Raw genomic sequence first — 26,226 nt, 5'->3', positions numbered from 1 at the left:
CAAATACTTTAGATGAATATCTAGTATTATTTTTGTTTTCCTATCAAATTGTCCATTGTCTGCCTTGGAGGTAACCAAAATGTTCATTCTCTTAGTGATATGTAGAAAGTTAGGGAAGGGAGAATGATTAATGAAAAGCAGATCCTGTGTTTAAATGATGTATTTGTTCTTGACATTGTAACTTGTCTAAGCTTTATTTAGTGCCTGTACCTTCTTTTTTTTTTTTTATTGACATATAATGTATTATTTGTTTCAGGGGTATATGTCTGTGATTCATTAGTCTTAAACAATTCACAGCACTCACCATAGCACATACCCTCCCCAGTGTCCATCACCCAGCCACCCTCTCCCTCCCACTCCTCTCCCTTCCAGCAACCCTCAGTTTGTTTTCTGAGACAGAGAGCCTCTTAAGGTTTGTCTCCCTCTCTGGTTTCATCTTGTTTCATTTTTCCCTCCCCTTCCCTCTGATCCTCTGTCTTGTTTCTCAAATTCCTCATATCACTGAGATCATATGATAGTTGTCTTTCTCTGATTGATTTTTTTCACTTAGCACAATAGCCTTTAGTTCCATCCATGTCATTGCAAATGGCAAGATTTAATTTTCTGATAGCTGCATAATATTTTGTGTGTGTGTGTGTGTGTGTGTGTGTGTGTGACATCTTCTTTATCCATTCATCTGTTGATTGACATCTGGGATCGACTCCTTAATTTCTCTTCCTTCTGTCTTATTGTTGCTGTATAGAAATGCAACTGAATTCTATGCATTGATTTTATATCCTGATACTTTACTGAATTTCTGTATGAGTTCTACTAGTTTTGGAGTGGAGTATTTTGATCTTCTTGTTGGACAGACCCTTTAAGCATATCATCTGCAAAAATTGAGAGTTTGGCTTCTTCTTTGCCTATTTGGATGTCTATTATTTCTTTTTGTTGTCTGATTGCTGAGGCTAGGACTTCTAATACTATAGTGAATAGAAGTGGTGATAGTGGACAGCCTTGCCATGTTCCTGACCTTAGGGGAAAAGCTCTCAGTTTTTCCCTATTGAGAATGATATTCACTGTGGGTTTTTCATAGATGGCTTTGATGATATTGAGGTATGTACCCTCTTTCCCTACACTGTGAAGTGTTTTGATCAAGAAAGGATGCTGTACTTTGTCAGATGCTTTTTCAGCCTCTTTTGAGAGGATCATATGGTTCTTGTTCTTTCTTTTATTAATGTATTGTATCCCATTAGTTGATTGGCAAATGTTGAACCAACCTTGCGGCCCAGGAATATATCTCACTTGGTTGTGGTGAATAATCCTTTTAATGTACTGTTGGATCCTATTGGCTAGTATTTTGGTGAGAATTTTTGCATCAATGTTCATCACAGATATTGGTCTGTAATTCTCTTTTTTGATGGGGTCATTGTCTGGTTTTGGGATCAAGGTAATGCTGGCCTCATAAAATGAATTTGGAAGTTTTCCTTCCATTTTTATTTTTTTGAATAGTTTCAGGAGAATAGGTATTAATTCTTCTTTAAATGTTTAGTAGAATTCCCCTGGGAGCCTTCTGGCCCTGGGCTCTTGTTTGTTGAGAGATTTTGGATTACTCCTTAATTTCCCTTTTGGTTATGGCTCTGTTCGGGTGTTTTGTTTCTTCCTGGTTCAGTTTTAGTAATTTATACATCTTTAGGAATGCATTCATTTCTTCCAGATTGTCAAATTTGCTGGTGTATATTGCTCATAATATGTTCTTCTAATTGTTTGTATTTCTTTGGTGTTGGTTGTGATCTCTCCTCTTTCATTCACAATTTTATTAATTTGGGTCTTTTTTCTTTTTGATAAGTCCGGCCAGGGACTTATTAATCTTATTAATTCTTTCAAAGAACCAGCTCCTAGTTTCATTTATCTGTTCTACTCTTCTTTTGGTTTCTATTTCATTGGTTTCTGCTCTGACCTTTATGATTTCTCTTCTCCTCCTGGGTTTAGGCTTTATTTGCTGTTCTTTCTCCAGTTCCTTTAGGTGTGGGGTTAGGTTGTATATTTGAGATCTTTCTCGTTTCTTGAGAAGGGCTTGTATTGCTATATACTTTCCTCTTAGAATCACCTTTGCTGCATCCCAAAGATTTTGAACAGTTGTGTTTTTATTTTCATTTGTTTTCATGAATTTTTAAAAATTCTTCTTTAGTTTCCTGGCTGTCCCATTCATGCTTTAGTAGGATGCTCTTTAGCCTCCAGGTAGTTGAGTTCTTTCCTCTTGTGATTGAGTTCAAGTTTCAAAGCAGTGTGGTCTAAAAATATGCAGGAAATGATCCCAATCTTTTGGTACCAGTTGAGACCTGATTTGTGACCCAGGATGTGATCTGTTCTGGAGAATGTTCCATGGGCACTAGAGAAGATTGTGTGTTGTGTTGCTTTGGGATGGAATGTTCTGAATATATTTGTGATGTCCATCTGGTCCAGTGTGTCATTTAAAGCCTTTATTTCCTTGTCAATTTTTGCTTAGATGATCTGTCCATTTCAGTGAGGGGGTGTTAAAGTCCCCCACTATTACTGTATTATTGTCGATGTGTTTCTTTGATTTTGTTATTAATTGGTTTGTATAAGTGGCTGCTCCCATGTTAGGGGCATAGATATTTAAAATTTTTAGATCTTCTTGTTGGACAGACCCTTTAAGTATCATATAGTATCCTTACTTATCTCTTATTATAGTCTTTGGCTTAAAATCTAATTTATCTGATATAAGGATTGCCACCCCAGCTTTCTTTTGATGTCCATTAGCATGGTAGATTGTTTTCCACCCCCTCACTTTAAATCTGGAGGTGCCTTTGGGTCTAAAATGATTGTCTTGTAGATATCATATCAATGGGTCTTTTTAAAAATCCATTTTGATACCATGTGTCTTTTGATTGGGGCATTTAGCCCATTTACATTCAGAGTAACTATTGAAAGATATGAATTTAGTGCCATTATATTGCTTGTAAGGTGACTATTACAGTATATTGTCTCTGTTCCTTTCTGGTCTGTTACTTTTAGGCTCTCTCTTTGCTTAGAGGACCCCTTTAAATATTTCCTGTAGGGCTGGTTTGGTGTTTGCAAATTCTTTTAGCTTTTGTTTGTCCTGGAAGCTTTTCATTTCTCCTTCTATTTTCAATGACAGCCTAGCTGGATATAGGATTCTTGGCTGCATATTTTTCTTGTTTAGTGCTATGCATATGTCATGTCAGTCCTTTCTGGCCTACCAGGTCTCTGTGGATAGGTCTGCCAATCTAATATTTCTACTGTTGTAGGTTACAGACCTTTGTCCTGAGCTGCTTTCAGGATTTTCTCTTTGTCTCTGAGACTTGTAAGTTATACTATTAGATGATAAGATGTTGACCTATTTTTATTGATTTTGTGAGAGGTTCTGTGTGCCTCCTGGATTTTAATGCTTGTTCCCTTTGCCCAATAAGGGAAATTCTCTGCTATAATGTTCTCCAATATACCTTCTGCACCCCCCCTTCTTCTCCTGGGATCCCAATTATTCTAATACTGTTTTGTCTTATGGTATCACTTATCTCTCGAATTCTCCCCTTGTGATCCAGTAGTTGTTTATCTCTCCTTTTCTGGGCATCTTGATTCTCCATCATTTGGGCTTCTATATCACTAATTTTCTCTTTCTGCCTCATTTATCCTGGCAGTAAGAGCCTCCATTTTTTATAGCACCTCATTAATAGCTTTTTTGATTTCAACTTGGTTAGATTTTAGTTCTTTTTTTTTCTCCAGAAACATATTTTATTTCTCTAGAAAGGGAAACCGGCATGGTATCTTCCATGCTTTTTTCAAGCCCAGCTAACATCTTTGTAATCATCATTTTGAACTCTAGCTCTGACATCGTACTAATGTCTGTATTGATTAGATCCCTAGCAGTCAGTACTGCCTCTTGTTCTTTTTTTGAGGTGAGTTTCTCTGCCTTGTCATTTTGTCCAGAGAAGAATAGATGAATGGGAGAACAAAATGCTAAAAGGGTAACAACGATCCCAGAAAAATGTACCATGACCAAATCAGAAGAGACCCAAAATTGGAGGGAGAAGAAAGGGAAAAATATATATATAAATGATTAGGCTGGTCAATAGAACAGAGCCATACACTTGATTTTGGGTATATTTTGGTCTATTAGAAAAGACTACCTCCCAAAATCTTAAAGAAAGAAAAACATATACCTATATTTGTATAGATATATGTTATACATATCTATCTATCTATCTACATATGGGTAAACATGAGGAAGAAATGGAATATGACTGTAAAGATGAAAGTTAAACAAGATTTTTAAAAAGGAATTGATAAGATAAGCAGTTCATTGGGGGATAAAAGGGAAAGAATGTGATCAGGCTGGAGACTAGAACAAAGCCATATGCTAGATTTAGGGTATATTTTGGTCTGTTGGAAGAAACTGTGTCCCAAAATTTCAATGAAAGAAAAACTTATACGTATACAAAAAATAAGTTTAAATACAATGAAGGGATAGAATATGACTATAAAAATGAAAATTAAGAAAGATTTTTAAAAGTTATTGATAAGATTAAATGGTTAAATTGGTTAAAATAGGAAAGAGGAAAATAGAATAAGAAAAAATTACTAAAATTTAAAACATTTAACTTTGAAAGACTAAAAAATCATGGGGGAAAAATATCCATGAATTCTATGTGTTGCTTTCCTTGAGCTCTGGAGTTCCACAGTTCTCGATCAGTGAACTTGGTCTTGGCTGGAAGTTCTTGCTTATCTTCTGGGGGAGGGGCCTGTTGCAGTGATTCTCAAATGTCTTTGCCCAAGGCAGAATTATACCGCCCTTGCCAGGGGCTGGGCAAAGTAATCTGCTTGGGTTTGCTCTCGGTAGGGTTTGTTCCCTGAATGCTTTCCATACAGCTTTGGAGGACAGGAATGAAGATGGTGGCCTCCCAATCTCCGGCCCAGAGTTGCCAAGAGCTCGGGGTCCCCCCTTCAGTGAGAAAGAGAAAGACATCAATCATGCCTATTTCCCTGGTCTCTACCTGCACTCCGTGCTCACCCAGCCTGTGACCAAGTGTTTCTATCTCTGACTCATGCCCCATTTGGAGTCTCCAAACCCAGCAGATTCCTGCAGCATGCTCCTGTGCCACTCCTCCCAGAGGAGGAAGTGGGGGCACTCTCCCCGGATCTGCCACATATGGGGTCCCTGTTTGAAAAGTAGTGGCCCAACTGTGCCTCTGATCATGGTTTATGGCAACTCCAAGCTGAGAGCTCACTCCCCAGCTCCGTCTCTGTAGTCGGTCTCCCCACTTCAATACCTGGGAGCTCTGCCACACTCTGACAATCCTGATCTTTCTGAGACACCCAAGGGTCCTGAGACCACACAGACCCAGTGAAGACTCCACCCCCTACTTAGCCACTGGAGCAATGTCTCTCCATGGAGCAGACTTCTAAAGTTTTGCTTTTGTACTCTGCTGCGCTCTCACTTGCTGGCAGCTGGCCCCTCCCCCTGCAGTCTATCCTCCCATATATCATCTTAGATTAATTTCTCTTCATGTCCTACTTTCCAGAAAGTGGTCACTTTTCTGTTCACAGAGTTGCTTCTTCTCTTCAATCTCCTGTTGAGTTTGTAGGTGTTCAGAATGATTTGATAAGTATGATTAGCTGAATTCCTGGGACCAGACGAAATTTAGGTCTCCTACTCCTACACCATCTTGATCCTCTATCTCTGGGTAATAGCCATTAAGGAGAGCATGTGATGTAGTGAACATTGGATATTATAAGACTGATGGATCACTGACCTCTACCTCTGAAACCCATAATACATTATATGTTACCTAGTTGAATTTAAATTTAAAATGAAAAAATAAGAAAATTAATACTTTCTTTGTTCCTTCTTATGTGCATTTTAGAGTTATACAAATGTAATGGCATAGACGTGTCTTGACCTTTTGAGTATGCTTATAAATTAACCAACATTTGTCTCACTGCAGATCACGAACGTTCACAGCAGCCGGGCCCTTGATGTTCAGTTCCTGGACTCTGGCACTGTGACATCTGTGAAAGTGTCCGAACTCAGGGAAATCCCCCCCCGATTTCTACAAGAAATAATTGTGATACCACCTCAGGTATTGTATGTTACAAGCTGGGGGATTTGCTGAAAGAGATCTGGCTATATTTGTAATCATGTTGTGAGGTACCCCCTCAGTTTTGATCTTGATAATGAGTGAAGCCCAAGTTTATAAAAACAATAGAAATGGTTGTTTACTGGTTTTCAGACATAAAATTTGACTTAGACAAGAAGAGCAGTCAGACTTACAGAATATTGTTTGATAAGTGTTTTTTTTTTCAATTATGTTGTATCATTAGGCTAAGTTGTCCAGTTAGAGATTCCATTTTATTTTTTTTTAAGGATTTTATTTATTTATTATTAGACAGAGATCACAAGTAGGCAGAGAGGCAGGCAGAGAGAGAGAAGGAAGCAGGCTCTCTGCAGAGCAGAGAGCCCGATGCAGGGCTTGATCCCAGGACCCTGGGATCATGACCTGAGCCGAAGGCAGAGGCTTTAACCCACTGAGCCACCCAGGCGCCCCAGAGATTCCATTTTAATAATTAGATGCCAGTGCTGACTTCTATACAGCTTCAGGATCTTATAAGAAAATTCTACTCCTAGAATTCTTAGTTTAATTAAGTAGCCATTCTCTTAAGAAACCTGTTTACATTCAACCATTTTCTTATATGAGTTTTCCCCCCATAGATTTAAGTAAAAAGATTAATTTCTGCCTAATCTTCCTCCATTAATAAAAATTCAAATAATTAGAATTTTTGCATTATTTTGAATTAAAATTGTTAAAAACTATTTCCTACCTTTAGGAGAAATAGAGGATTTTGTACAGAAAACAGTAGGTTTTTTTTTTTTTAATAAAATCATTCAACAACCTATCATTTCAAAAGGCTGCTTGACTTATATTTGCCAGAAGATATTTTTTACCATCAAAATTCAGTGAGTAAAAGGTGCTTGACCATAATTAGCATGGCTTTTGTACCTTCTCTCACTCCTGTCACCACTGCCTGTTCTAAAATGACTAGTACAGAAAAGCTTTGGAGCTTGTGTTCAAGCCAATTTTCAAAATCACTTTTACTCTTATTGTTGCTCAGCCACAATACTGAAAATCGTTAAATGCCACTTTCACTTGGTTCCCCTTGTTAGAACATCCACCCACGGCCAGCCTCACCTGGAAAAGGCTCCCCAGCTGGAAGGGAAAGGACATCCATCCTTCTGCCTCTGATTGTCAGAAGGCCACACAATTGTACTTTCTTTGTGCTACAGTGTTAAAAGCCACTCCATTTTTTTCCCCTATAAATCCTGTCTAGATTTGTTATCCCATAGATACAAAGTTGGGGGAATCTGAAGAGCCAGCTGGGCCAAGCCTCTGGCTGACAACATCTCCCCAAGAGGTCTAAGTCAGAATAGCAAACTGACGGCCTGTAGGCCCAAGCTGACCCATAAATATTGGGTTTGGACTATTGGCTGTTACAGTGTTTGAAACTGTGAATTGGTTAACAAGATTTAAAACTCAGAAAATTTCACACAAAAATCCCGACTTCTAGCTTCTCCTGACAAACTTGAAAAAATGTGACTATATCGAGCACTCTCCTCAATGGGGCAGTGCTCTGCCGGGGCTTGGGAAGTGGCATTGTGCTTTGTAGGGCCCCTGCTCACCAGCGTGCTGGCCGCATCTGGTCTGTCTTGCTCCCTCATTGCCACCTGGCCCCTGCAGGCAGGAAGAGCCTGCTCTCTCTGCTATAAGAAAAAATACCACGAAGAAAAATACCTCATCTGGGGGCACAGTGAGAGACCCGGAGCCCCCAAAGAAGAACAGGAGTTAGAGAGGAAAGAAGGAATCCAGGAATCCTGAAAATGGGTTTCTTCCCATCACATAATTGCCTCAAACAATTCAAGGCTTCCATGAGTCCCTAGGGTCACCTTTTACTCCCTGCTGCAGCCATTCTACAGAAGTTGGTGCTGTGATGGTGGAACATAAAAGGCATTGAGGAAAATGAAGCATCTAGGTATCTATGAATTTCAATCTTTCATACCCTCCTTAACTCTCATTACAACTCCTTCCAAAGGTGACCACAAATGTCTGGCACCGACAGGTACTCAGGAACTGCTGAATGAAGCATGTCGGCCTCTGAAATGATTTTTGCAACTAGGGTCATTTCATCCAAATGACACTTCATTTTTTCAGTTGCACTTAGAGGGAAGACTTAAATGTAAGTTTCAAACCTGTCTCCCCAACTTTGTGATCCGATGCGAGTTAGGCTCTTTAATTCCATTTCACCATCTGTAAAATGGGTTCACAACATTGGCCCATAAGCAGAATTATCATAAGATAAGTATGTGAAGTGCCTGGTGTGAGCCGTGGCTCGTAACAGGAGTAAAGACAGCAGAGGACAAATAAGCAGAGCCAGGAACATAGCAGACACTCTACCCCAAGAGTGCGATCGTCATCAGTGGCTATCGCTGTTGCGATTTACAGGAAAATAACATGGGCGTTGCTGATCAGTACCTATTTTAAGATGGTGTGTTTGCTCTTCCATCATGTTTTCTTTCCAGGCTATCAAGTGCTGTCTAGCAGATCTTCCACAGTCTATTGGCATGTGGACACCAGATGCTGTGCTTTGGCTGAGAGATTCTGTTTTGAATTGCTCGGACTGTAGCATTAAGGTTAGTTCTCTTAATACATTTGGAAAGGGAGCTGTCAGCCAGAAGGGCTCATCTGTTTTTCTGTGAGAGAATTTTATCTTACCATAAGCTAATGCTTTCAGATCTGATACCCTGTCATAGTTAAGAGATTGGTTACACGTGTGATAAGATATTTCAGGATTTGATTTTTAAGAATTTATCCTATTCTCCAATATTACTTTCAAGCCCTTCATATAATTTTTCCACTATTAATAAGGTAGCAGAGATAGTTCTGTGCTCCTATTTTTTCTCAATGAATTAAGTTCCCAACAGAGGGACCATCTATCTCTTGATAAATGTTTCTAAAGATCATTTAAATAGTCTTCTATGTCTTCCTTTTTTTCCCTAGAGTAGAATGGCTTATAAGCAAATCATTTGCTTATAATCCTGCTTCTGCTTTTTAAAGTTTTCTTAAACTGCTTTATTTCACGAGCTCCTATTTCTCTCTCTGTATTTTTGCACCTCTATATCAAAAACATTGCTTTCATTTCCGAGAATAGAAAGGTAAGGTATTTCTCTGTTTTAACTAATGAAAGCAATGTTATTTTATATAAGCATTTAACCGTGAAATGTCCTTGAGAAATATCTTCATGAAAATCTCTAAATTATTCTAGCTCACATGGATTTTCTTATGTTTATACAATAATACACTTAATTACCATTTTATATCCTTCAATTGCCACATGATAAGGAATATTGTTTTCTCATCTCTGGTTTAAGATCTTAAAGCCAGAGTGTTGGGTATTCAATAAAAATGTTTTTGAATGGTTGATTTTTGAAATGGCACTTCTGTATCATAAGTATCAAAATAAATTAGCAGGCATTCATTTGTAGTACTTTGAAGTGCTAATTAATTTAAATAGATTCATTTTGCTAGGAGAAATATTTTTAAGTAAATTACTATAGATGGATTGCCTTATCTCCCTGTCTCAAGCCTCTGTTCCTGTCTTTCAGTCCCAGCCCTATTTGGTAAGAGATCAGTGTGGCTGGAAGCATCTTATTTTTGTCATTCCCAGGGTAAACCAGAGGAGCCGGGCACCCATACCATGGGACGTACAGCTCTAGAAGCCCAGTTGTCAGTCGATGAGACGAAGGTCTCCTGGGCAAAACTGTGTAGTTTGTTTGCTCTTTTTCTCCCTAGGTTCCCTTCCTCCCATGTAACTGGGGGCAGATATTACGACCAAACAAGGCATTTGGACCAGAGGTCCCCAACAGTACAGTGAATGTCAAAGCTTCATCCCTTGCTTCCCAGTCTAAGGGTACAACAGCCTGGGTGGAATGCACATGGAACATCTTGTCATTCTTGTGTGACCAGTTTTTATTGTTAAAGTTGGGACATGAGCACATGAGGGTTCATCACACTGTTCTTTTTACTTTGAGTGTTTTTAAATGTCATTAATTTAAAAAGCTTTTTATCATGATATGTAGACTCCATCTCAGTGATAATGACCTCTGGTGGGTTACAAGAGATCCTCATTTTTTAGAGGTTAATGAAGTTTTCATTTCTGTAAGCCAGCTGCCGGCATCTAGACTCTTCGCCTGTCTAGACTAAGCGCCTGTCCACTACTATAGCCGTCATAGATCATTTCTCTTACCTTCAGTAAAATGAATTTTAGCAAGCTGGGGCTTCTTGCAAAATACTGTTTTAATACTCAAGGTTAATATTATAACTGCCTCTTGGAATTCATTAGATTTGTAGAAATGTCTTCTGTGTTTTCCAAAGGTCACAAAAGTGGACGAAACCAGAGGCATCGCACATATTTATTTATTTACCCCCAAGAACTTCCCTGATCCTCACCGCAGCATCAATCGCCAGATCACAAATGCAGACTTGTGGAAGCATCAGAAGGATGTGTTTTTGAGTGCCGTATCCAGTGGAACTAGCTCTCCCAACAGCAAAAGTGGTGGCACCCCCGTTCTGGGCAACACTGGAGAGAATTTCAGAAAGAACCTCACAGATGCCATCAAGAAGTCCGTGGTAGACCACAGCAGCTCCTTCTCCACGGAGGAACTGCCACCTCCCGTCCACCTGTCAAAGCCAGGGGAGCACATGGATGTGTACGTGCCTGTGGCCTGTCACCCTGGCTACTTTGTCATCCAGCCCTGGCAGGAGATACACAAGCTGGAAGTTCTGATGGAAGAGATGATTCTGTACTACAGCGTGTCTGAGGAGCGCCACATAGCCGTGGAGAAAGACCAAGTGTACGCTGCAAAAGTGGAAAATAAGTAGGTCCTTGGACAAAGCATTTTATCCTACTAAGAAAAATGTGTAGAGTGATACCAAGAGTCCTTAATCCCTGCAGGGGGAGTTTGAACTGCACAGATGGGAATTTTGAATGTGAAATGAGACTAATGCATTATGCCATTTTTAAAAAAGATTTTATTATTTATTTGACAGACAGAGATCACAAGTAGGCAGAGAGGTAGACAGAGAGAGAGGAGGAAGCAGGCTCCCTGCTGAGCAGAGAGTCCGATGCAGGGCTCAATCCCAGGACCCCGGGATCATGAACCAAGCCAAAGGCAGAGGCTTTAACCAACTGAGCCACCCAGGCGCCCCATTATGCCATTTTTCATAGTTGAAATGATGTCATTTATCTAAAAATCTAATGACCGTATGTTAAATTCCTATTAAAGCCTAATTATATCTAAAATGCAGGTTTAAATGTTTTTTCTCCTTTTCTATTAGATAAAATATGGTTTATTCAGAAAATAACTTTTTTTAAGTGAATGATTTTTAAATTTTAAAAACTAAATGCTTATTGTAGAAAATTTAGAAAATGCAAAAAAGTATAAGAAAATCAGACATAACTTTTGTTCAACTTTGTTCAACTGCTTATGTATTTCTTCTAGTTCTTTTCTAGTATTATTATATATAATTCCACACCTCCGTTTATAACTTCACAAAATCTTGGGAACATTTTTCCATGTGATAAGATTTCTTCATAAACATTTTTAATGGCTGAGTCATAGTCCACCATATAGAGAAATCACAATTTACTTACCGTTCTCTTATGTAGGTTTTTCCCCTCCCAGATGTTTCACTATTGTAACTAACAATGAGCATGAATCTTTGTTCACGTCTCAGATGATTTATTTCTGAGATAGATTCCCAGAAGAGAAATGACTTGTTCAAAGACTACAAGATTCTTGATATATGTTGCCCGCTGCTCCCAGAGAGCTTCCTCCACCTTTTATGAGGCAAAACAATGCGTAGTTCACTGCTCCGGCTTTCAGCCTTTGGACAGTGAGAACCACAGTCCCTCATTTGTGTAGCACTGTAGTCCGTTTCTCACAGTTCACATTCGGCTCCACATCCCCCTTTCCTGAAGCAGGTATGGGCTGGCTCCAACCCAGGGAAGCCCAAGCACCACACTCTGTGGGCTACCAGGTCACAGAAGCCCTGGAAAAAGGAACAACCAACCCGTGTCCTGTCTCCTTTACCAGCTTTCTCAGGGGAACTGACCAAGCTTATGTGATGACACCACACACAAAGAACTATTAACCCCACCACACACACATACCCCAGAACTCAGCTTGAAAGGTCACACGACTTTTTAAATTTTTTTTTTTTAGAATGCTTTTGTTTGTTCCTAAGATATCAAGCATAGGCATTTGTAAAATTTTGTTATTTTCATGAGGGAAAAAACCCTAATTTTTAACTCTTAGGAGTGAAAAGTATCATAGCCCTCATTTTAAAAACCATTCAGCTTCTATGTCACAAGCTTTTCCTCTTCAAAAAACCCATTTTTACTATGTCACATTCTTTGCAACTGTAAGCATGTGTGGGTTTAATTCCACCCAGGAGCATCACTGGTGCAAATTTGCCTACATCAGAACTCATCACAATAATTTAATCACAGTTTAAAGGAAACTAATGTTAACTGTTATCTGAGGGCCAGAGCAATGGTAATTAGTTAGCAGTGGGGAGGTCCTACTTGGGGCAAGGAGAATCCCTAGACTGGAGACCCCATAGTGTGGTGCTTCAGACTCAGCCTCCTCCCCACAGGAGTCCCAACAGCCCTGTCCCAGCTCTGGGACTTTAACCAGCTCATTCGTCTCTAGGTCATCAAGGATGTCTTACATTTGAAAACAGATTATCCAGTATTTTCTTAAACTTCATGAACTCAGTCAGCGTAAAGTGTTGAGGTTCTATCTTGCCTATACCCCAGGACTATTTACCAAGCCCTGTTCCCAACTGTGGTAACTTAAGGCTTAGGAATGTCACATACACTGTTGATGGCAGTGGTTTCCAAATCCATCTTGGCTAGGAGTAGCCTAAATTCTCCTTCTGCACCCCAGACATCCTGAATCAGAATCTCTGGGGGGCGGAACCCCAGAATCAGTGTTTTTAACAAACTCTCCAGATGACTCACAAGTGGCCTTGCACTGAAATTGGTAATCTAGTCCAAACAGAAGACTTTAGCTAAGCTATTAGTGTTGAAAATTAAAAGCTATGGAGAAGCAGGATACATATGTCCTCTGCTAGCTCTCCCCTCACTGCTTTGTACCTCCTAGTACCTCTGTATAAAAGGTACAGACCACAGTATTTGCCCTGTGCAATTTAAAGATAATGCTAGAGGTGAAGACCAAATATTTTTATCTCCTTTTGCACTTACACAAATTTAGCAACCTGCACCAAACTGGCACGTTCACAGATGAAAATTCCTCTGTAATCTGGTCTGATGTGCTTGTGTTTACACAGCTTATCTTCATTTTAGTAATAATCATAATAACGATGATGATGGCTAACATTTGCCAAGCACCTGTGATGTGCCTAGTCATGTGCTAGGAACTTTATATATATGGTTTCTGCTGAGTTAAAATTAAATACTGCACATGAGATAACTGAGGCTCAGAGAGGTTAAATAGAAGCCCAAGATGACATCACTGGAACATGGCCTCAGGGGGTCTCCAGCCCAAGTCTGTTGGTCCCCAAATTCATATACTTATAATGATACCTTTCTGTGTTCCTGTTGTCTCTGTGACTCATGGATTATTGCTTGCTGCACTGTGGGCTTATCTGAAGGTTTCTGGAGTTTCCACCCAAAGCCCCCAGTCACTAGTTCCCCAAATTGGCCTTGTTGTAGCTTTCTTACTAGAGTTCACCCTAAAGCAGCTCTGGGGGTTTCCTGGACCCATTCTCCACCAGGGTGCTGAGAATCAGTCCAGTCTGGCCAGCCCCAGCCCAGCTGTTGCACTGGGCTCGGGGCTTATAGCTAACGAACCTGTTTTAGAGGGTGGCTGGGCCTGCCATCCAAAGTGGGCCCCAATTCACGCCACGCAGGCGCATGGACGTTACCTTTGGACGCTTACCTTTTAGATGTTACAACCCATCCTCCTTTCCTTAGTGTACTAATACTCCTCAATCATGTAATCAAGATTGCAGGCCTTTCGTATTTTAACTTTGAAGTCTAAGCTTTTCTAATTGTAATGGTGATGAGTGTAGGCCCAGAGGAGAAAAAAATGCATTCATATAAATTTCTTTCTGGCACCTTGAACTCCAGATCTGAAAGCATGTTCTTCTTCCCTCATACTCTCCTATCCTTTCCAGGTTCTTTATTCCAGGCAATGGGTTGGACTTCCTGTTTTGTTTTATTTTGTTTTCCAGTGTCCTCACCTGGCATGACTAAAATTGTCACCTTTGCATTCAGAACATTTTGTAATCTCTTCCCACACTCTCCCCTGGGTCCGATTTCGTCTTCCTTCACACATTCCTCCTTGCTCTGCTGTGGTGTTTGCCCCACTCCCAGTTGCCATGCCCTGTAGAATCTTCTGTGCCTTTTCTTCTCATGAGTGTCTTCAGCCTGGCCTGGTTCTGCTTGCCTCCCTCTGCCCATTTACCACACATATCTCTTATCTCAGATCTGTGGCTGCCTCTGTGCCCCTGTCAGAGTGAAGGGATCTCCTTGCCTTGTCCCAATCAGCCTCCATCTGTTTGAGTCTGTTTAGTGGTGGACACTGGTTTCAGTGTTTGGTTCCTGCACTAGCCCCACAAGGCCTGTAGACAGGGGTTGAGTGAACAGACTCCATCAAATGAGCTGATGGCAAAGCAGAGAATGGTAACCTTTAGGGTAAGAAGAAGCAATCTCTTTTAAAACTTCGAAGACAGTACAGTTCCATATTTCAATAAACGTCATTTACATTCCTATTTCTTTTTATCATACATTGTTACCCATAAAGCAGATGTTGACTTTGCATATTTTTCTTTCCTTTTTAATCCAATGCACATCTAGGTGGCACCGGGTGCTTTTAAAAGGAATTCTGACCAACGGGTTGGTGTCTGTGTATGAGCTGGACTATGGCAAGCACGAACTCGTCAACATAAGGAAGGTGCAGCCCCTGGTGGACATGTTCCGGAAGCTGCCCTTTCAAGCTGTCACAGCTCAACTTGCAGGTAATTTCTGTAGAATTTGAACTTGTACCACCACGTGGTGTATGGTGTCATTTTGTCTTGGGCACTTGGGGAGCACACAGACACTGGCCCTATTGAGGTAACTTTTCTTTTTTCCTTTGGCAAACAACTTCCTGGCCCTATTGGGAGCAACTTTTAATCATCTCTTACCCATCATGCCCTCCTACTATATCTGATGCTTCTATTTTCCCATGTTCCTTTGTGTCTGTGGTCTGGCATAGGGTGTATTCCTAAAGCTGTCACCTTAGCATGGGGATGGTCTTGCATGCTGCTTTCTTCTTTTTCAGCATTTTTTTTTTTTGGTCCTAACTACTTTTTGTGTGTTTGTTTGACAGTCTTGATAGTGATGTTTAATAGCTGCAAAAGATTCTGTCTAATTAATATTTTCCTTTTGTTAAGCCTTTAGGTCATTTATACTTAGTGTAATATTATGAAGACACCTGCAGCTGTGTGCACTAGCCAAAACAAACACAAAAGCAGTGAAACAACCTCAGTAACCAATAGGAGGAGCACACTGCTCAATTAATATGTGATGACAGTGTATGAATTAGAATACAAATACATAATAGGTTTCTACAATTAGAAAACATTCTTAGGTCATAGAATATGACCCTCTTTATGGCCAGGTGAGTTTCCAGTTGCATTGCAATTAACAGCATGCAAGTATGTGATTTCACCACATTTACAAGGCCTACTGACTATTATTATTAAAATCTGAGGCTGTTGGGGCACATGGGTGGCTCATTCAGTTGAGCATCCAATCAGTGATATCAACTCAGGTCATGATGTCATGGGTCCTGAGATCAAGCCCCGCCTCGGGGAGTCTGCTTGAGTCTCCCCTTCTGTCCCTCCCTGACGTGCTCATACATGCTCTCTCTCTCAAATAAATCTTTAAAAAATAAAAAACATCTGAGGATGTAAGCTGGTGGGTGTACAGGGGTACTTATTTAGGTACCTAAGTAAACCTGTCCAGTTAGGTTTCTTTGACAGTACAGATGCTGGCAGCTGGCTGTGTGTATTCCGCTGGTGGGGAACGTGCACAGCTCCATGGTGCTTCACCCAGGGCCTGTCAGCATTAGCAGAGAGTATGGAGCCAGAGGGCTGAGGATGCAGACTGCCAGCCATCTGGTGCTCCCTGCATCCTGCTGTGCTGGGAAACTGGAGGTTTGACCACACGTTCCACCTTGATTCCTTCCCCTGGCTCCTCCCGTACACTTAGCACAGAAGTGATTTGATTTTGGAAATGAAAGAAATTATGTATCTAGATTTTTTTTTGTAATTTTTGACCAGCTTTTATTAAGAGCTATTGATATCTATATATATAGTGTTATTTTGAAGGATTTTTTTGGTTTCTTTGTGTCTCCTTCCTGCTAGATTTCAGAGGAAATGCCCATGGTAGTTAGATATGAACCAAAAATGACATTTGCAGGTGAGCATGGCTAGCACCAGACTGCTTGGAATTCAGATCTCTAAAGGGTTTCTTCAGATTTAATGATCACATTTTTTTTATTTTGAGTTTTGAATGTTCAACTTTTGCTAATGTGTCGTTAAACACGACAGTCAGACTGTCCAGAGAGGGTGTCACTGTGAGGAACAGGTGTGTGGCACCATCATCCCCATAGCCAGCACTGTGGCTGACCATCCCCCGCACTTACTATGTGCCTAGCCCTCTGCCAGCCCCCCCATTTTATCCACTTCTCCCCGAAACGAGGACGATTCTGTACTGGGTCAGGAAGGAGCAGCGTGGTGGCTGCTCTAGGCTTCTCCTGCTCTCAGAGAACACAGCCCACTCACTACGTGGATGGCAGATCGGGCAAATTATGTGTGAAACTCCCAGGCCTTCATCACTATGGGACATCATTTATGGTTTCTCTAATCTAGTATATGTGGACTTAATTCATGTTAGTTTACCAATATTTTTTGAAAAAATACACATATTATCTCAATTCTGTTTTAAAGTCTAATTTAGAATTCTAATTTATAATTCTCTAACTTGAGCCCTCAAGCTTAAAAGTCATAGTGATTTAGAAATACATTGGGGTTTACAGTTAATCTGGCCCAATCAGTTTATTTTATTATAAATAGACTGAAGCCTGAGAGGCCAGTTGATTTGCCCAAGATCATACCACGCGATAGAGGAAGGAAGAGCCGAGAATGGTAAACGGGGTCTCCAGACTTTCAATCCAGTGCTTTTGTCATGATATTGTATATAATTTTGAAAAATCAGTAAACTCTAAGTATATGAATTCTCTTCCTCTTCCTCCTCCTCCTCTATATCTGGTTCATCAGGAAAAACAGTTTGTAAATAAGAGACATGTCATTGAGATCACTGATACTCTATTTTAGTTGAATGTAGCTGACACACAATGTTACAGATATTATTGATCTTTTATTCCCTTTGGTTATGTCCATTATCAGTTTAAATCTACATGTACTTTATATAGGGAAATGGGCACTAGTTATTATAACTTCATTTCATAACACAGCAATAAATCTTACTGAAAATTTTGTCTGTAGGTAAAGGTTTACAGAAGTAATCCTGTTCAGAATAGGGAAACTATTATAAATGGACTGTTCAAAGATTGTCGAGCAACTGGGTTTCTTTTTTTTTCATTAGGCATGTCTAACCTGGTATGTTCCAGCTACCTTAGAATTGACTGAATAGTTTTCCATTATTATGGATAAAAGAAAGTCTCCTCCAACCCCTCACTGATCCTTGTACTCCCTGTCTTTCTCCTAGGGGTGAAGTGCAACCAGTGGTCTGAGGAGGCTTCGATGGTATTTCGAAATCATGTGGAGAAGAAACCTCTGGTGGCATTGGTGCAGACAGTTATAGAAAATGCTAACCCTTGGGACCGGAAAGTAGTGGTCTATTTAGTGGACACATCGTTGCCAGACACAGATATCTGGATTCATGATTTTATGTCAGAGTATCTGGTAGAGCTTTCAAAAGTTAATTAATCACTGCTTCTGAGACGTTGACAACTAATTCAGATTTTTTAGCAATAACAAAATGTAGTAGGCTTTTAAAAAAGAAACCTTGTCTCTGCTACAGAGCTCTGACTGCTGTGGGGATTGAAAAGAATACGCTTCTGTTTGATGAAAGATATTTAACAAGTTTTGTTTTAACAGAGTTGACTTTTCAAAGAAACTTGCACTTGAATTATTACTATAATATTAGAATAAAATGTTTATCAATATAAAAACTGACTGCCTCATCATTTCTAGGCTTTATGATCTTAAGATGAAGGGTTTCCCTTTCTATTCATGTCTTCTGGGTGATGATGTGTTCCTTTACTGTGAGAAATTTGTGATTTAACCCTGGTGTAATGGTACGTCCCAAAGCAAGTGACCATCAGTCCATGTGAAGACTATCTTGAATGTCTAGCACATTAGCATTGCTGGTGGTGCTATAGGGAAGCAGCCCAGGTGAACCTCAAAGCCTGTCCCTTACCCCAAATCTTGAGTGGCACCTCACTGCCCAGAGAGTCCATGCCTTCCAGTCTCCCTACTCAACCTCATTGCCCTCTGGTCCCTAACCAGCCACACTGGCCCTTTATCTGGCTCCTGAACTCCAGGCTGTACACCCAGGACTATATTCTACAGCAGGCCTTGCTCGCCTCCGAAGCATGCTTATTCTGCTTCTTCAGCCTGTTGCTCCTTCTCCCCCGCCACCCTCCCTGCCCCCGCCACTGGTTTTATTGGCCAGTCTCCTCCCCGACGTCGCAGGCTGATCACGAAGCCTTCCTTGGTGCCCTTCCTACTCTATTACACTTTCAGTATGCCCCTCTTGGTGCCCAGACCTCATTGGGCTTATAGTATACAGCTAGTTGTCTGTGCACCCATTACCCTAGCCAGACTGTGAGCTGCTCAAAGGAGGGAGGGGTCTTAGTCATCTCTCCAGTGTTGTAAATGTTTGACAGTTGGTTCTGGGGGGCGTGGGCAGAGAGTAAGCCTTGATTCCCAGTATCTGATGATTCCCATGTAAATACTCCCACCATTGTTGAGTTCCCACTAAAAATGTGACATCACTGAATGTAGAGTTGGGGAAAGACATGCCCAAGCAGCTCTTGTGAGCCTGTGCAGCAGAGTCCAGAACACACTGTATCTTCCACAACAGATAGAATGATATCTTGAACACATCAGGCACCTAGGATATGCTCACTAATTGATGGACAGGATGGGCCGGTAGGTAGGTTGGAGGCCTTCTTAGGCAGTGGTCCAAAAATGAGAGGGGCAAGGCCCTGGACTAAAAGGGTAGCAATGGGAATGAAGAAAGAAAGTTAAGTTCTTTTGAAGTTTTTAATTAGAATTTTTAGTACTGACATTTTAGGTCCAGAAGACAGGAAAAAGGAAATGTTGAAAAGTGAAGCCAAGTCTTAAAGTCTGAGAGGCTAGGATGATGACCCTTACTCCCTTTGGGAAACTGAAAATTTTGATTTTTAAACATCCTGAGTTTAAGTCAGTAGGTCTCTGTGAGGATATGCATAAACTATTAAAAATGTGGAGTCTCCTCAGGGGAGAAGACCAGGCTGGAGATAAAAATTCTCAAAGTCATTTGCTTATTTTTGTTTGAGAGAATCTAGGAAAAGTGAGAGCAAAAAGAAAAAGACCATATATTTGATGTTTTTCATGTAAAACATGTTGAAATCATCTAATGTCTTAAAATTTTTATTTAATATTTTTAATTAAAGAGATTTAAAATTCAGGACTGCTTACACCAATGATTTAAATAATCATTTAGGATAAAATAAAAATATCTTGACATACAAACATTTAAGTAAAATAAAGTAGTGTGAATGTATTTTATTATGATTTCTTTCCTTTAAAAAAAAACCAACAAAAATCCTCAAATTGCCTACAGATAAAGAAGAGGTGGTTTCTATTTCACTGACTTTAGAAATGCTTCTATTACTTTTTAAAGATTTTATTTATTTATTTGACAGACAGAGATTATAAGTAGATAGACAGGCAGGCAGAAAGAGAGAGAGGAGGAAGAAGGCTCCCCGCCGAGCAGAGAGCCTGATCCAGGACCCTGAGATTATGTCCTAAGCTGAAGGCAGAGGCTTTAACGCACTGAGCCACCCAGACGCCCCCCATTACTTTTTAAAATAAAGCAATTGTGTTGTTGATGTAAATGAAAAATTAATGTGCTAGGACAATTTGACAATGAAACTTGGCCTCATACCATATTCCAAGTTGATTCCAGGTGGATTCAAAGCCTGAATGAGAGTCTAAGGAGGGATGATAACACAGGACAGCACCTTGATAATCCAGGAGTAGGAAAGATGACCTATATAGGACAAAGGGCTAACAATAAAGGCAAATATTGATATGTTAGACTATGTTAAAATGAAGAAGACCTGTTTGTCCAAAGGTATTATGATGGTGGTGTATAAGCAATTACACAGTGGAGGAATTTATCTAAAATATACTAGATGACCAAAAGACAATCCAGAAACAAAATGGCAACAAATTTGTTCCAATTTTAGTATATGGGCTAAGGAAGGGAGCACTAAATGGCAACAAATTTGAACAAACATTTCACAAAGAGGAAGTCCAACTGGCGGATAAACATGAAAAGCTGCTCAACTCATTAGGACATGGGAAATGGAAATTCAAGTTTCAGTGAGATACCTCTACCACTCTGGGAACCGCGACAATGTTTCAACTTCTGTTCATTCCAATTATTGAAGAACTCATGCACTTGTGCTGGAGGATACCAGTAAGGAATGTTCACAGCAGCGCTATCGCCTGTAGCTAAAACTAGAAACAGATGTCCATTAATAGTAAAGTACATTTTTAAAAACCTGTGGTATATTCATGCAGTGGAAACCTCTACAGCCATGAAAGGAAACACACTACAGCCACATGAAGCCACGCAGGCAAATGGAGACAAACCATGGAGGAAAAGCAGTCAAGGAAATGATTATGGTAGTAGTCAAGGAGCCAATCATCTTAGGAGGGAGCTGTGACCCAGACCCACACAGGTTGGTTTCTGAGCTGCTGGCTATGTTGTTTCTTGACTGGTGGTTGCAACAGGTGTTCATGTGATAACTTCTCTTAAATGTTTGATTCCACAGCAAAAAAAGGGTTTTAAAATAACCTGAAATAAATCATTGCTTTATTTAAAAATGCATGGCACACAGCCCCTTAAAAAGAGACTTCTCTTACAACTGTGAGGGTTTTCTAATGTAGGAATACATTTTTGTGGGAAACAAGACTTACAAAAACAAAAATGAACATTTTTCATTAGTAATCCATACACCAGGATTTTTAAAAATTTATTAATTTGAGAGAGCATGAGCAGGGCTCCATCCGAGGACCCAGAGATCATGACCTGAGCCCAAGGCAGAGGCTTAACTGGCTGAGCCACCCAGGGGCCCCAATACACCAGGATTAGAAAGAGTAACATTATTAGGGTCTACTCCACAAGAAACTTTCCCATAATAATTAGAAACCATACCCTCTGATCAACACGAATTCCTTTTTATGAGCCATTTTATTTTTAAAGATTTTATTTATTTATTTGACAAAGAGAGAGAGAGAGAGCGCACAAGCAGGGGGAGCAACAGGCAGGCAGAGGGAGAGAGAAAAGCAGGCTCCCGGCAGAGCGAGGAGCTGGATTCGGGCAGAGCCCGGGAATCATGACATGAGGCCAAGGTAGCTGCTTAACCCATAGAGCCACCCAGGCGCCCCTTATGGGACATTTTAAAAATTTAAACAAAGTTTTTATTTGGTCTTAAGTGGTTTGTTCTGGAAAACATATTAGCCTTTTAAGAAAGTGGATTTTTTAAAATTTATTTTTATTTATTTATTTATTTATTTATTTATTTATTTATTTATTTTGGTTTTGTATTTTAAGTCGGTGTTTTGGACACTCCATTCCTGCTAGGAATAGAGAGAATGCATTCGACTCTTTTGGCACTATGGGCTCACAAAATGATCGTTATTGAAGCTTCGGCTCCTACCACGCCTAGCTGGGCGGCCGGTAAGATGGGACAGGTGGTTGCTGTAGTTAAGAGTAAAGATGCAGCAGCTGGCTTTGTTTGCTCCATCCAAAGACCTCCGGATTCTTACTTCGCAGACGCCGGAGGAATGCATATCTGCCCACCTTTTCCCAGACACCTCTACCGCCGCTTAAACTCCTCCCGGTACAAGTGGGGAAACCGAGACCGAGACTCGGGGCTATCCACACCTGTCTGTCCGCGGAACCAAGCCTCGGGGCGCCCCGGCCCCTGCCCAGCGCTGCCCCCAGCGGACGTTGCTCCCCGGTTGGGGACGGTGCGCGGCGCCCCGGCGCCCCCGAGTGGAGGGAGAGGTACGGAGGGAGAGGTACCGAGGGAGAGGGCGGCGGAGGGAGAGGGCGGCGGAGGGCGGGGCGGGGCGGGGCGCGGTGACAGCGCGGAGCCGGGCCCGCCCCTGGCTCCCACCCCCGGAGTCCACAGCGCCCGCCCGCGGCCGCCCGGGAGCTTGTCCAGCCCCGCGCTGCGCTCGCCCGCCCGCCCGCCCGCCCGCCAGCCGCCGCCAGCTCCCGTCCGCCTGCCGCCCGCGCTCGCCCCGTCGCCGCCCGCGCGCGTCCCCGCGGCTCTACGGCCCGGTAAGCCCCCCACCCGGCCCGGGGTACCACTCACGCTCGCGGGGCTCCCTGCCCCCGCGCCGGGGCCCCAGCCATATCTGGGCAAAATATTCAGCTGTCGCCGCCGCCGCCAAGAGGGACTGAGCGTGGCTCCCTCTATAAATAGCCGCCGCCTCGGGTTGCCTCGCGGTCTGGGGAGCGCTGGTCTCGGGGTCCGGAGCCCCGCGCTGCGTCGGCGCCCCTAGGCTCCCGGGGCCCCAGCCGCGGCGCTCTCGTCTCCGGCCCCCCCGGCGCCGCGTCTGTAAGCGGCGGAAGGACCCGTGCGCTCTCGGAGAGCGGCGCCGGGCTGGGGGTCCGGGCCGAGGTCCGGGCGGAGGTCCGGGCGGAGGTCCGGGCGGAGGTCCGGGCGGAGCGGCCACCCCCGCCGCTCGTCACTTGCCACTCGCCACCCGCGCCGCGGGGCTCTGAGCCGGCGGGCGCTCTGCCGGGGACAGGTGCTGCCCGACGGAGCCCGGCACGAGGCGTGGCCCTTCCCCGCTGCCGAGAGTTTGGGGGTGGGAGTGGGGCGTTCGTGCTTGGTGGACGAGGAACCGAGGTTCCTGCGCCAGCTGGTGACAGGAAAAGTTTCCCGAACTACGGGAGCTGACGCGGTTGAACTCACCACGATGCAGGCATTTCGTGCCGAGGGAGAGCGGGCAGGAGTCTGGAGGCAGAAACCCCCTCGCTGTCGCCATCTCACGGGGTGGTCTTGGCGAGCCCACTCCCTTCTCTGGTCCTCAGTGGCCCCGTTCGTAAGGGCAGGGTTTGGTTCGGGTGATGGAGCTAGGAGTCTGGGCGGTGAGAGCAGCAGGGTGCGCTCTTGACCACTGGCTCTGCCCCACACCTGTTCCCTGGCTCTGCCCTGGGACGCCGGGGCCCAGCCGCGCACAGCCTGGGGCGTGATGGAAACCGGACACTTAGGCAGTCCCTCTGACTCAGGCCTATACTGGGACCTACGAGAGCCCTCGGAATAGCCTGTGCCGTATACGTCCAGGAAGAGCGTCCCACGGTAATTACGGACGCCTCTGCTGGGGAGCAGCCATCACCCTCACAAAGCAGCCTGTGAGTCAAACAGCCTTAGACCCGACGAACTGGGCAGGACCACAGGCTCCAGTCCAGCTGCTCCCTGGCCTCAATTTCCCCGTCTATACAGTGCTTATGATGCGGCCTCGGAGACACGCAAGCACCACGCCACCCCCCAGCCACCCAGCCCCTTCCTGCTACACCTACCCTGCAAGTGGTCTCCACCTTCATTCACTCTCTCAGATTCTTGAAGATGACCTAGCCCCAATTTTTCCGTATCCGAACCAGACCCTAACTCGGGTTCAGGACCCTCAGAGGGAGCACCCCCCCAAATCGTCATCTTTCTCCCAGTGAGGACAGCTATTTCATTCTTTATCAAGGGTCACAGGACCCCCTGCTCAAGGTCACGTCCTGCTGGGCAGGCCAGGAGGCCTGCAGATTCCACTAGCCTTTCCTGTCTCTTTCCTGACCCTTCCTGCTGCTCTTAGGGCAGGTCTTGTGATCTGTGAGCGCCCCACCAGTGCCCCCTCTTTTTTGAGCTGCTGCTGTCCAGAACTTTCCGCTGCTCAGACAATAGCGCCCTCATTCTGAAATTTCATTTTTGCTTCAACTTTACTTCCTATTATACATTTTCCCTAGACCTCAAAGCCTCCCTGATAAAGAAGTAAGGGGGAATGAAGACAGCCAGAGCTGCATCAATCTGAGCCATGCAACAAACAGAGTGAAAACAAGGAATGTTGTCATTTGGTGTTTTTACTCCCTTTCATGAGCCCATCTTACAAATTCATGTTTTTGTCTGGCTTGGCCGGCAAGTTACTCCCAGCCGCAGTGGAAAGCCAGTGTCCTCCAAAAATAGCCTCCGCCCCACATTATCAGGGCCTCACACCTTCTCCCTCACCCAGGGTAGGGCTGCTTGCTGCCGCTCAGCTAAAATGTGAAAAACAGGGAGTAGGTATTTAGTGGCAGCTCCGAGTAACAGGAGCTGGACTGACCTGGAGGTTAGGACTCCTGGCTCCCACCCCAACTCTGCCACCCATTCTGAGTGACCTTGAGCTGTGAGGGGGTGGGCAGAATGGTCCCCACGAGATCTGGGGTTAAGAGGGCTCAGAGGTTCCCTTGGAAGACTTGCTAGCCTGAGAAAAGTGAAGAGCCAGGGATAAAACTAAGAGGGGGACACCCCCCACCACCACCGTGAAGAGGAGGGAAGGAGTAGGAGAAAGTAGTTTCCCAGGCCGGAGGTGGGGAGAGAGGTCGGCAGTGGCCATTGCTAAGGAAAGACAGAGGGGCTGAGGACTGGGAAGGGGCCACCAGGACTGGCACGTGGTCTTGGGTGACTTTGGACTGGGCCTTGCAAAGGGATCAAACATGGGCTTTGCCACTGCGTTACGGGGGCCAGTGACCCAGCCTGTCTGTCTCGGCCTCAGTTTCCTCCTCTGTGCAATGGGGACGATAACAAGACCCGTTCCACATGGGTTGGTTGCTGTGGGTATGAAGTGAGGGGATGCTGGGGGAGCCCTCAGCTCAAGGGCTTGGTACCTGCAAGGATATTTCTAGCGTTAGCGAGAGGAAGAGGCAGGCTAATGGGAGCGGAAGACGTGGGAACAGAGTTTACCACTCCTGAAAGCTCCACTGAGAAAGGAGTAGGGAGGGAAGGTAGCAGGAGCTGAAGACAGGCGTGGGGGGGGGGGGCGATGGGCAAGGGAGGACAGGTGCTTCTGGGATGAGGCTTGTGGGAAGAGATGGAACAGGACCCAGAAGACAGGAAGAGGCCGAAAAGAGAATCCGGGGGTGTGCAAATGGGAGGGGACCAGGGCCTGCCTTAACCACCTGCCGAGTGTCACAGCCTCTAGAACCCCGTTCCTCTAGAATCAGGGTAAGCATAGAAATGAGGTAAAGTAAAATGAACCCAGTCCTGGCTCTAAGCCCTGCATCCCCCTAGCAGGCTTCAGGATCTGCAAAGGAGGGTAGTGATGGGCCACGAAGGGTAGTTTGACTTGGCCCAGGAGCCTTGTGACCTTGGCTTGCTTATTTCTGAAATGACATCATCTATCAATGACTCCTGCTGAGTCCAGGAGTCATAATGGCCTTTTCCAGTCAGTGTTTTGATTTTTCAGTCTTACTAATGGACCAGCCAGGCTGCCAACATTTCTAAAGAGGCTGGTTCGCTTTTCACTGAAAGCCAGAACACCAAATAGATCAATTATTGGGCTGCTTCGAGCTATTATCAGTGTAAAGCCACAGTCCTGTTTCTGTAGGAGAACACGAATCGGAGAGCAGAATTCTGGGATCATTTCCTCTCTTTTGCTTTGTTTTATAAGATCCTCTGTTGGTTAATTGTGAAAGGATCCGACTCTCTTTGCCCCTAATGATAATGAAAGAATGAGCTCATTGGAGTCAACCTAGGACACGTCTGGAAGGTTTTCTTCGATGTCAGGAAATGCTGGGCCCTTG

The 26,226-nt window shown here is 43.3% G+C and overlaps 2 protein-coding genes across 5 annotated transcripts in view; both read left to right on the top strand.

Moving 5' to 3' along the window:
- The window catches only part of TDRD7 (tudor domain containing 7), a 75,076-nt gene extending 56,736 nt beyond the window's left edge, over nt 1-18,340 (top strand). For all 4 annotated transcript variants that reach the window (XM_059141820.1, XM_059141818.1, XM_059141819.1 and 1 more), the window contains 5 exons: nt 5,967-6,101; nt 8,594-8,704; nt 10,446-10,948; nt 14,956-15,116; nt 17,875-18,340. In XM_059141820.1, coding sequence (XP_058997803.1) covers nt 5,967-6,101; nt 8,594-8,704; nt 10,446-10,948; nt 14,956-15,116; nt 17,875-18,095 — 1,131 coding nt within the window. In that variant the 3' untranslated portion in view covers nt 18,096-18,340. The remainder of the gene's footprint in view (nt 1-5,966; nt 6,102-8,593; nt 8,705-10,445; nt 10,949-14,955; nt 15,117-17,874) is intronic.
- A 4,232-nt stretch (nt 18,341-22,572) lies between these two features.
- The window catches only part of TMOD1 (tropomodulin 1), an 83,302-nt gene continuing 79,648 nt past the window's right edge, over nt 22,573-26,226 (top strand). Inside the window, exon 1 of the mRNA XM_059141481.1 lies at nt 22,573-22,734. The gene's annotated coding sequence lies outside the window, so the exon portion shown is untranslated. The remainder of the gene's footprint in view (nt 22,735-26,226) is intronic.

This window comes from Mustela lutreola, chromosome 12 (genome assembly GCF_030435805.1).
Source record: "Mustela lutreola isolate mMusLut2 chromosome 12, mMusLut2.pri, whole genome shotgun sequence".
In the NCBI taxonomy this organism is placed as follows: domain Eukaryota; kingdom Metazoa; phylum Chordata; class Mammalia; order Carnivora; family Mustelidae; genus Mustela; species Mustela lutreola.
Note: the sequence above shows the minus strand (reverse complement) of the source record. Positions and strands in the feature narration are given on the sequence as shown.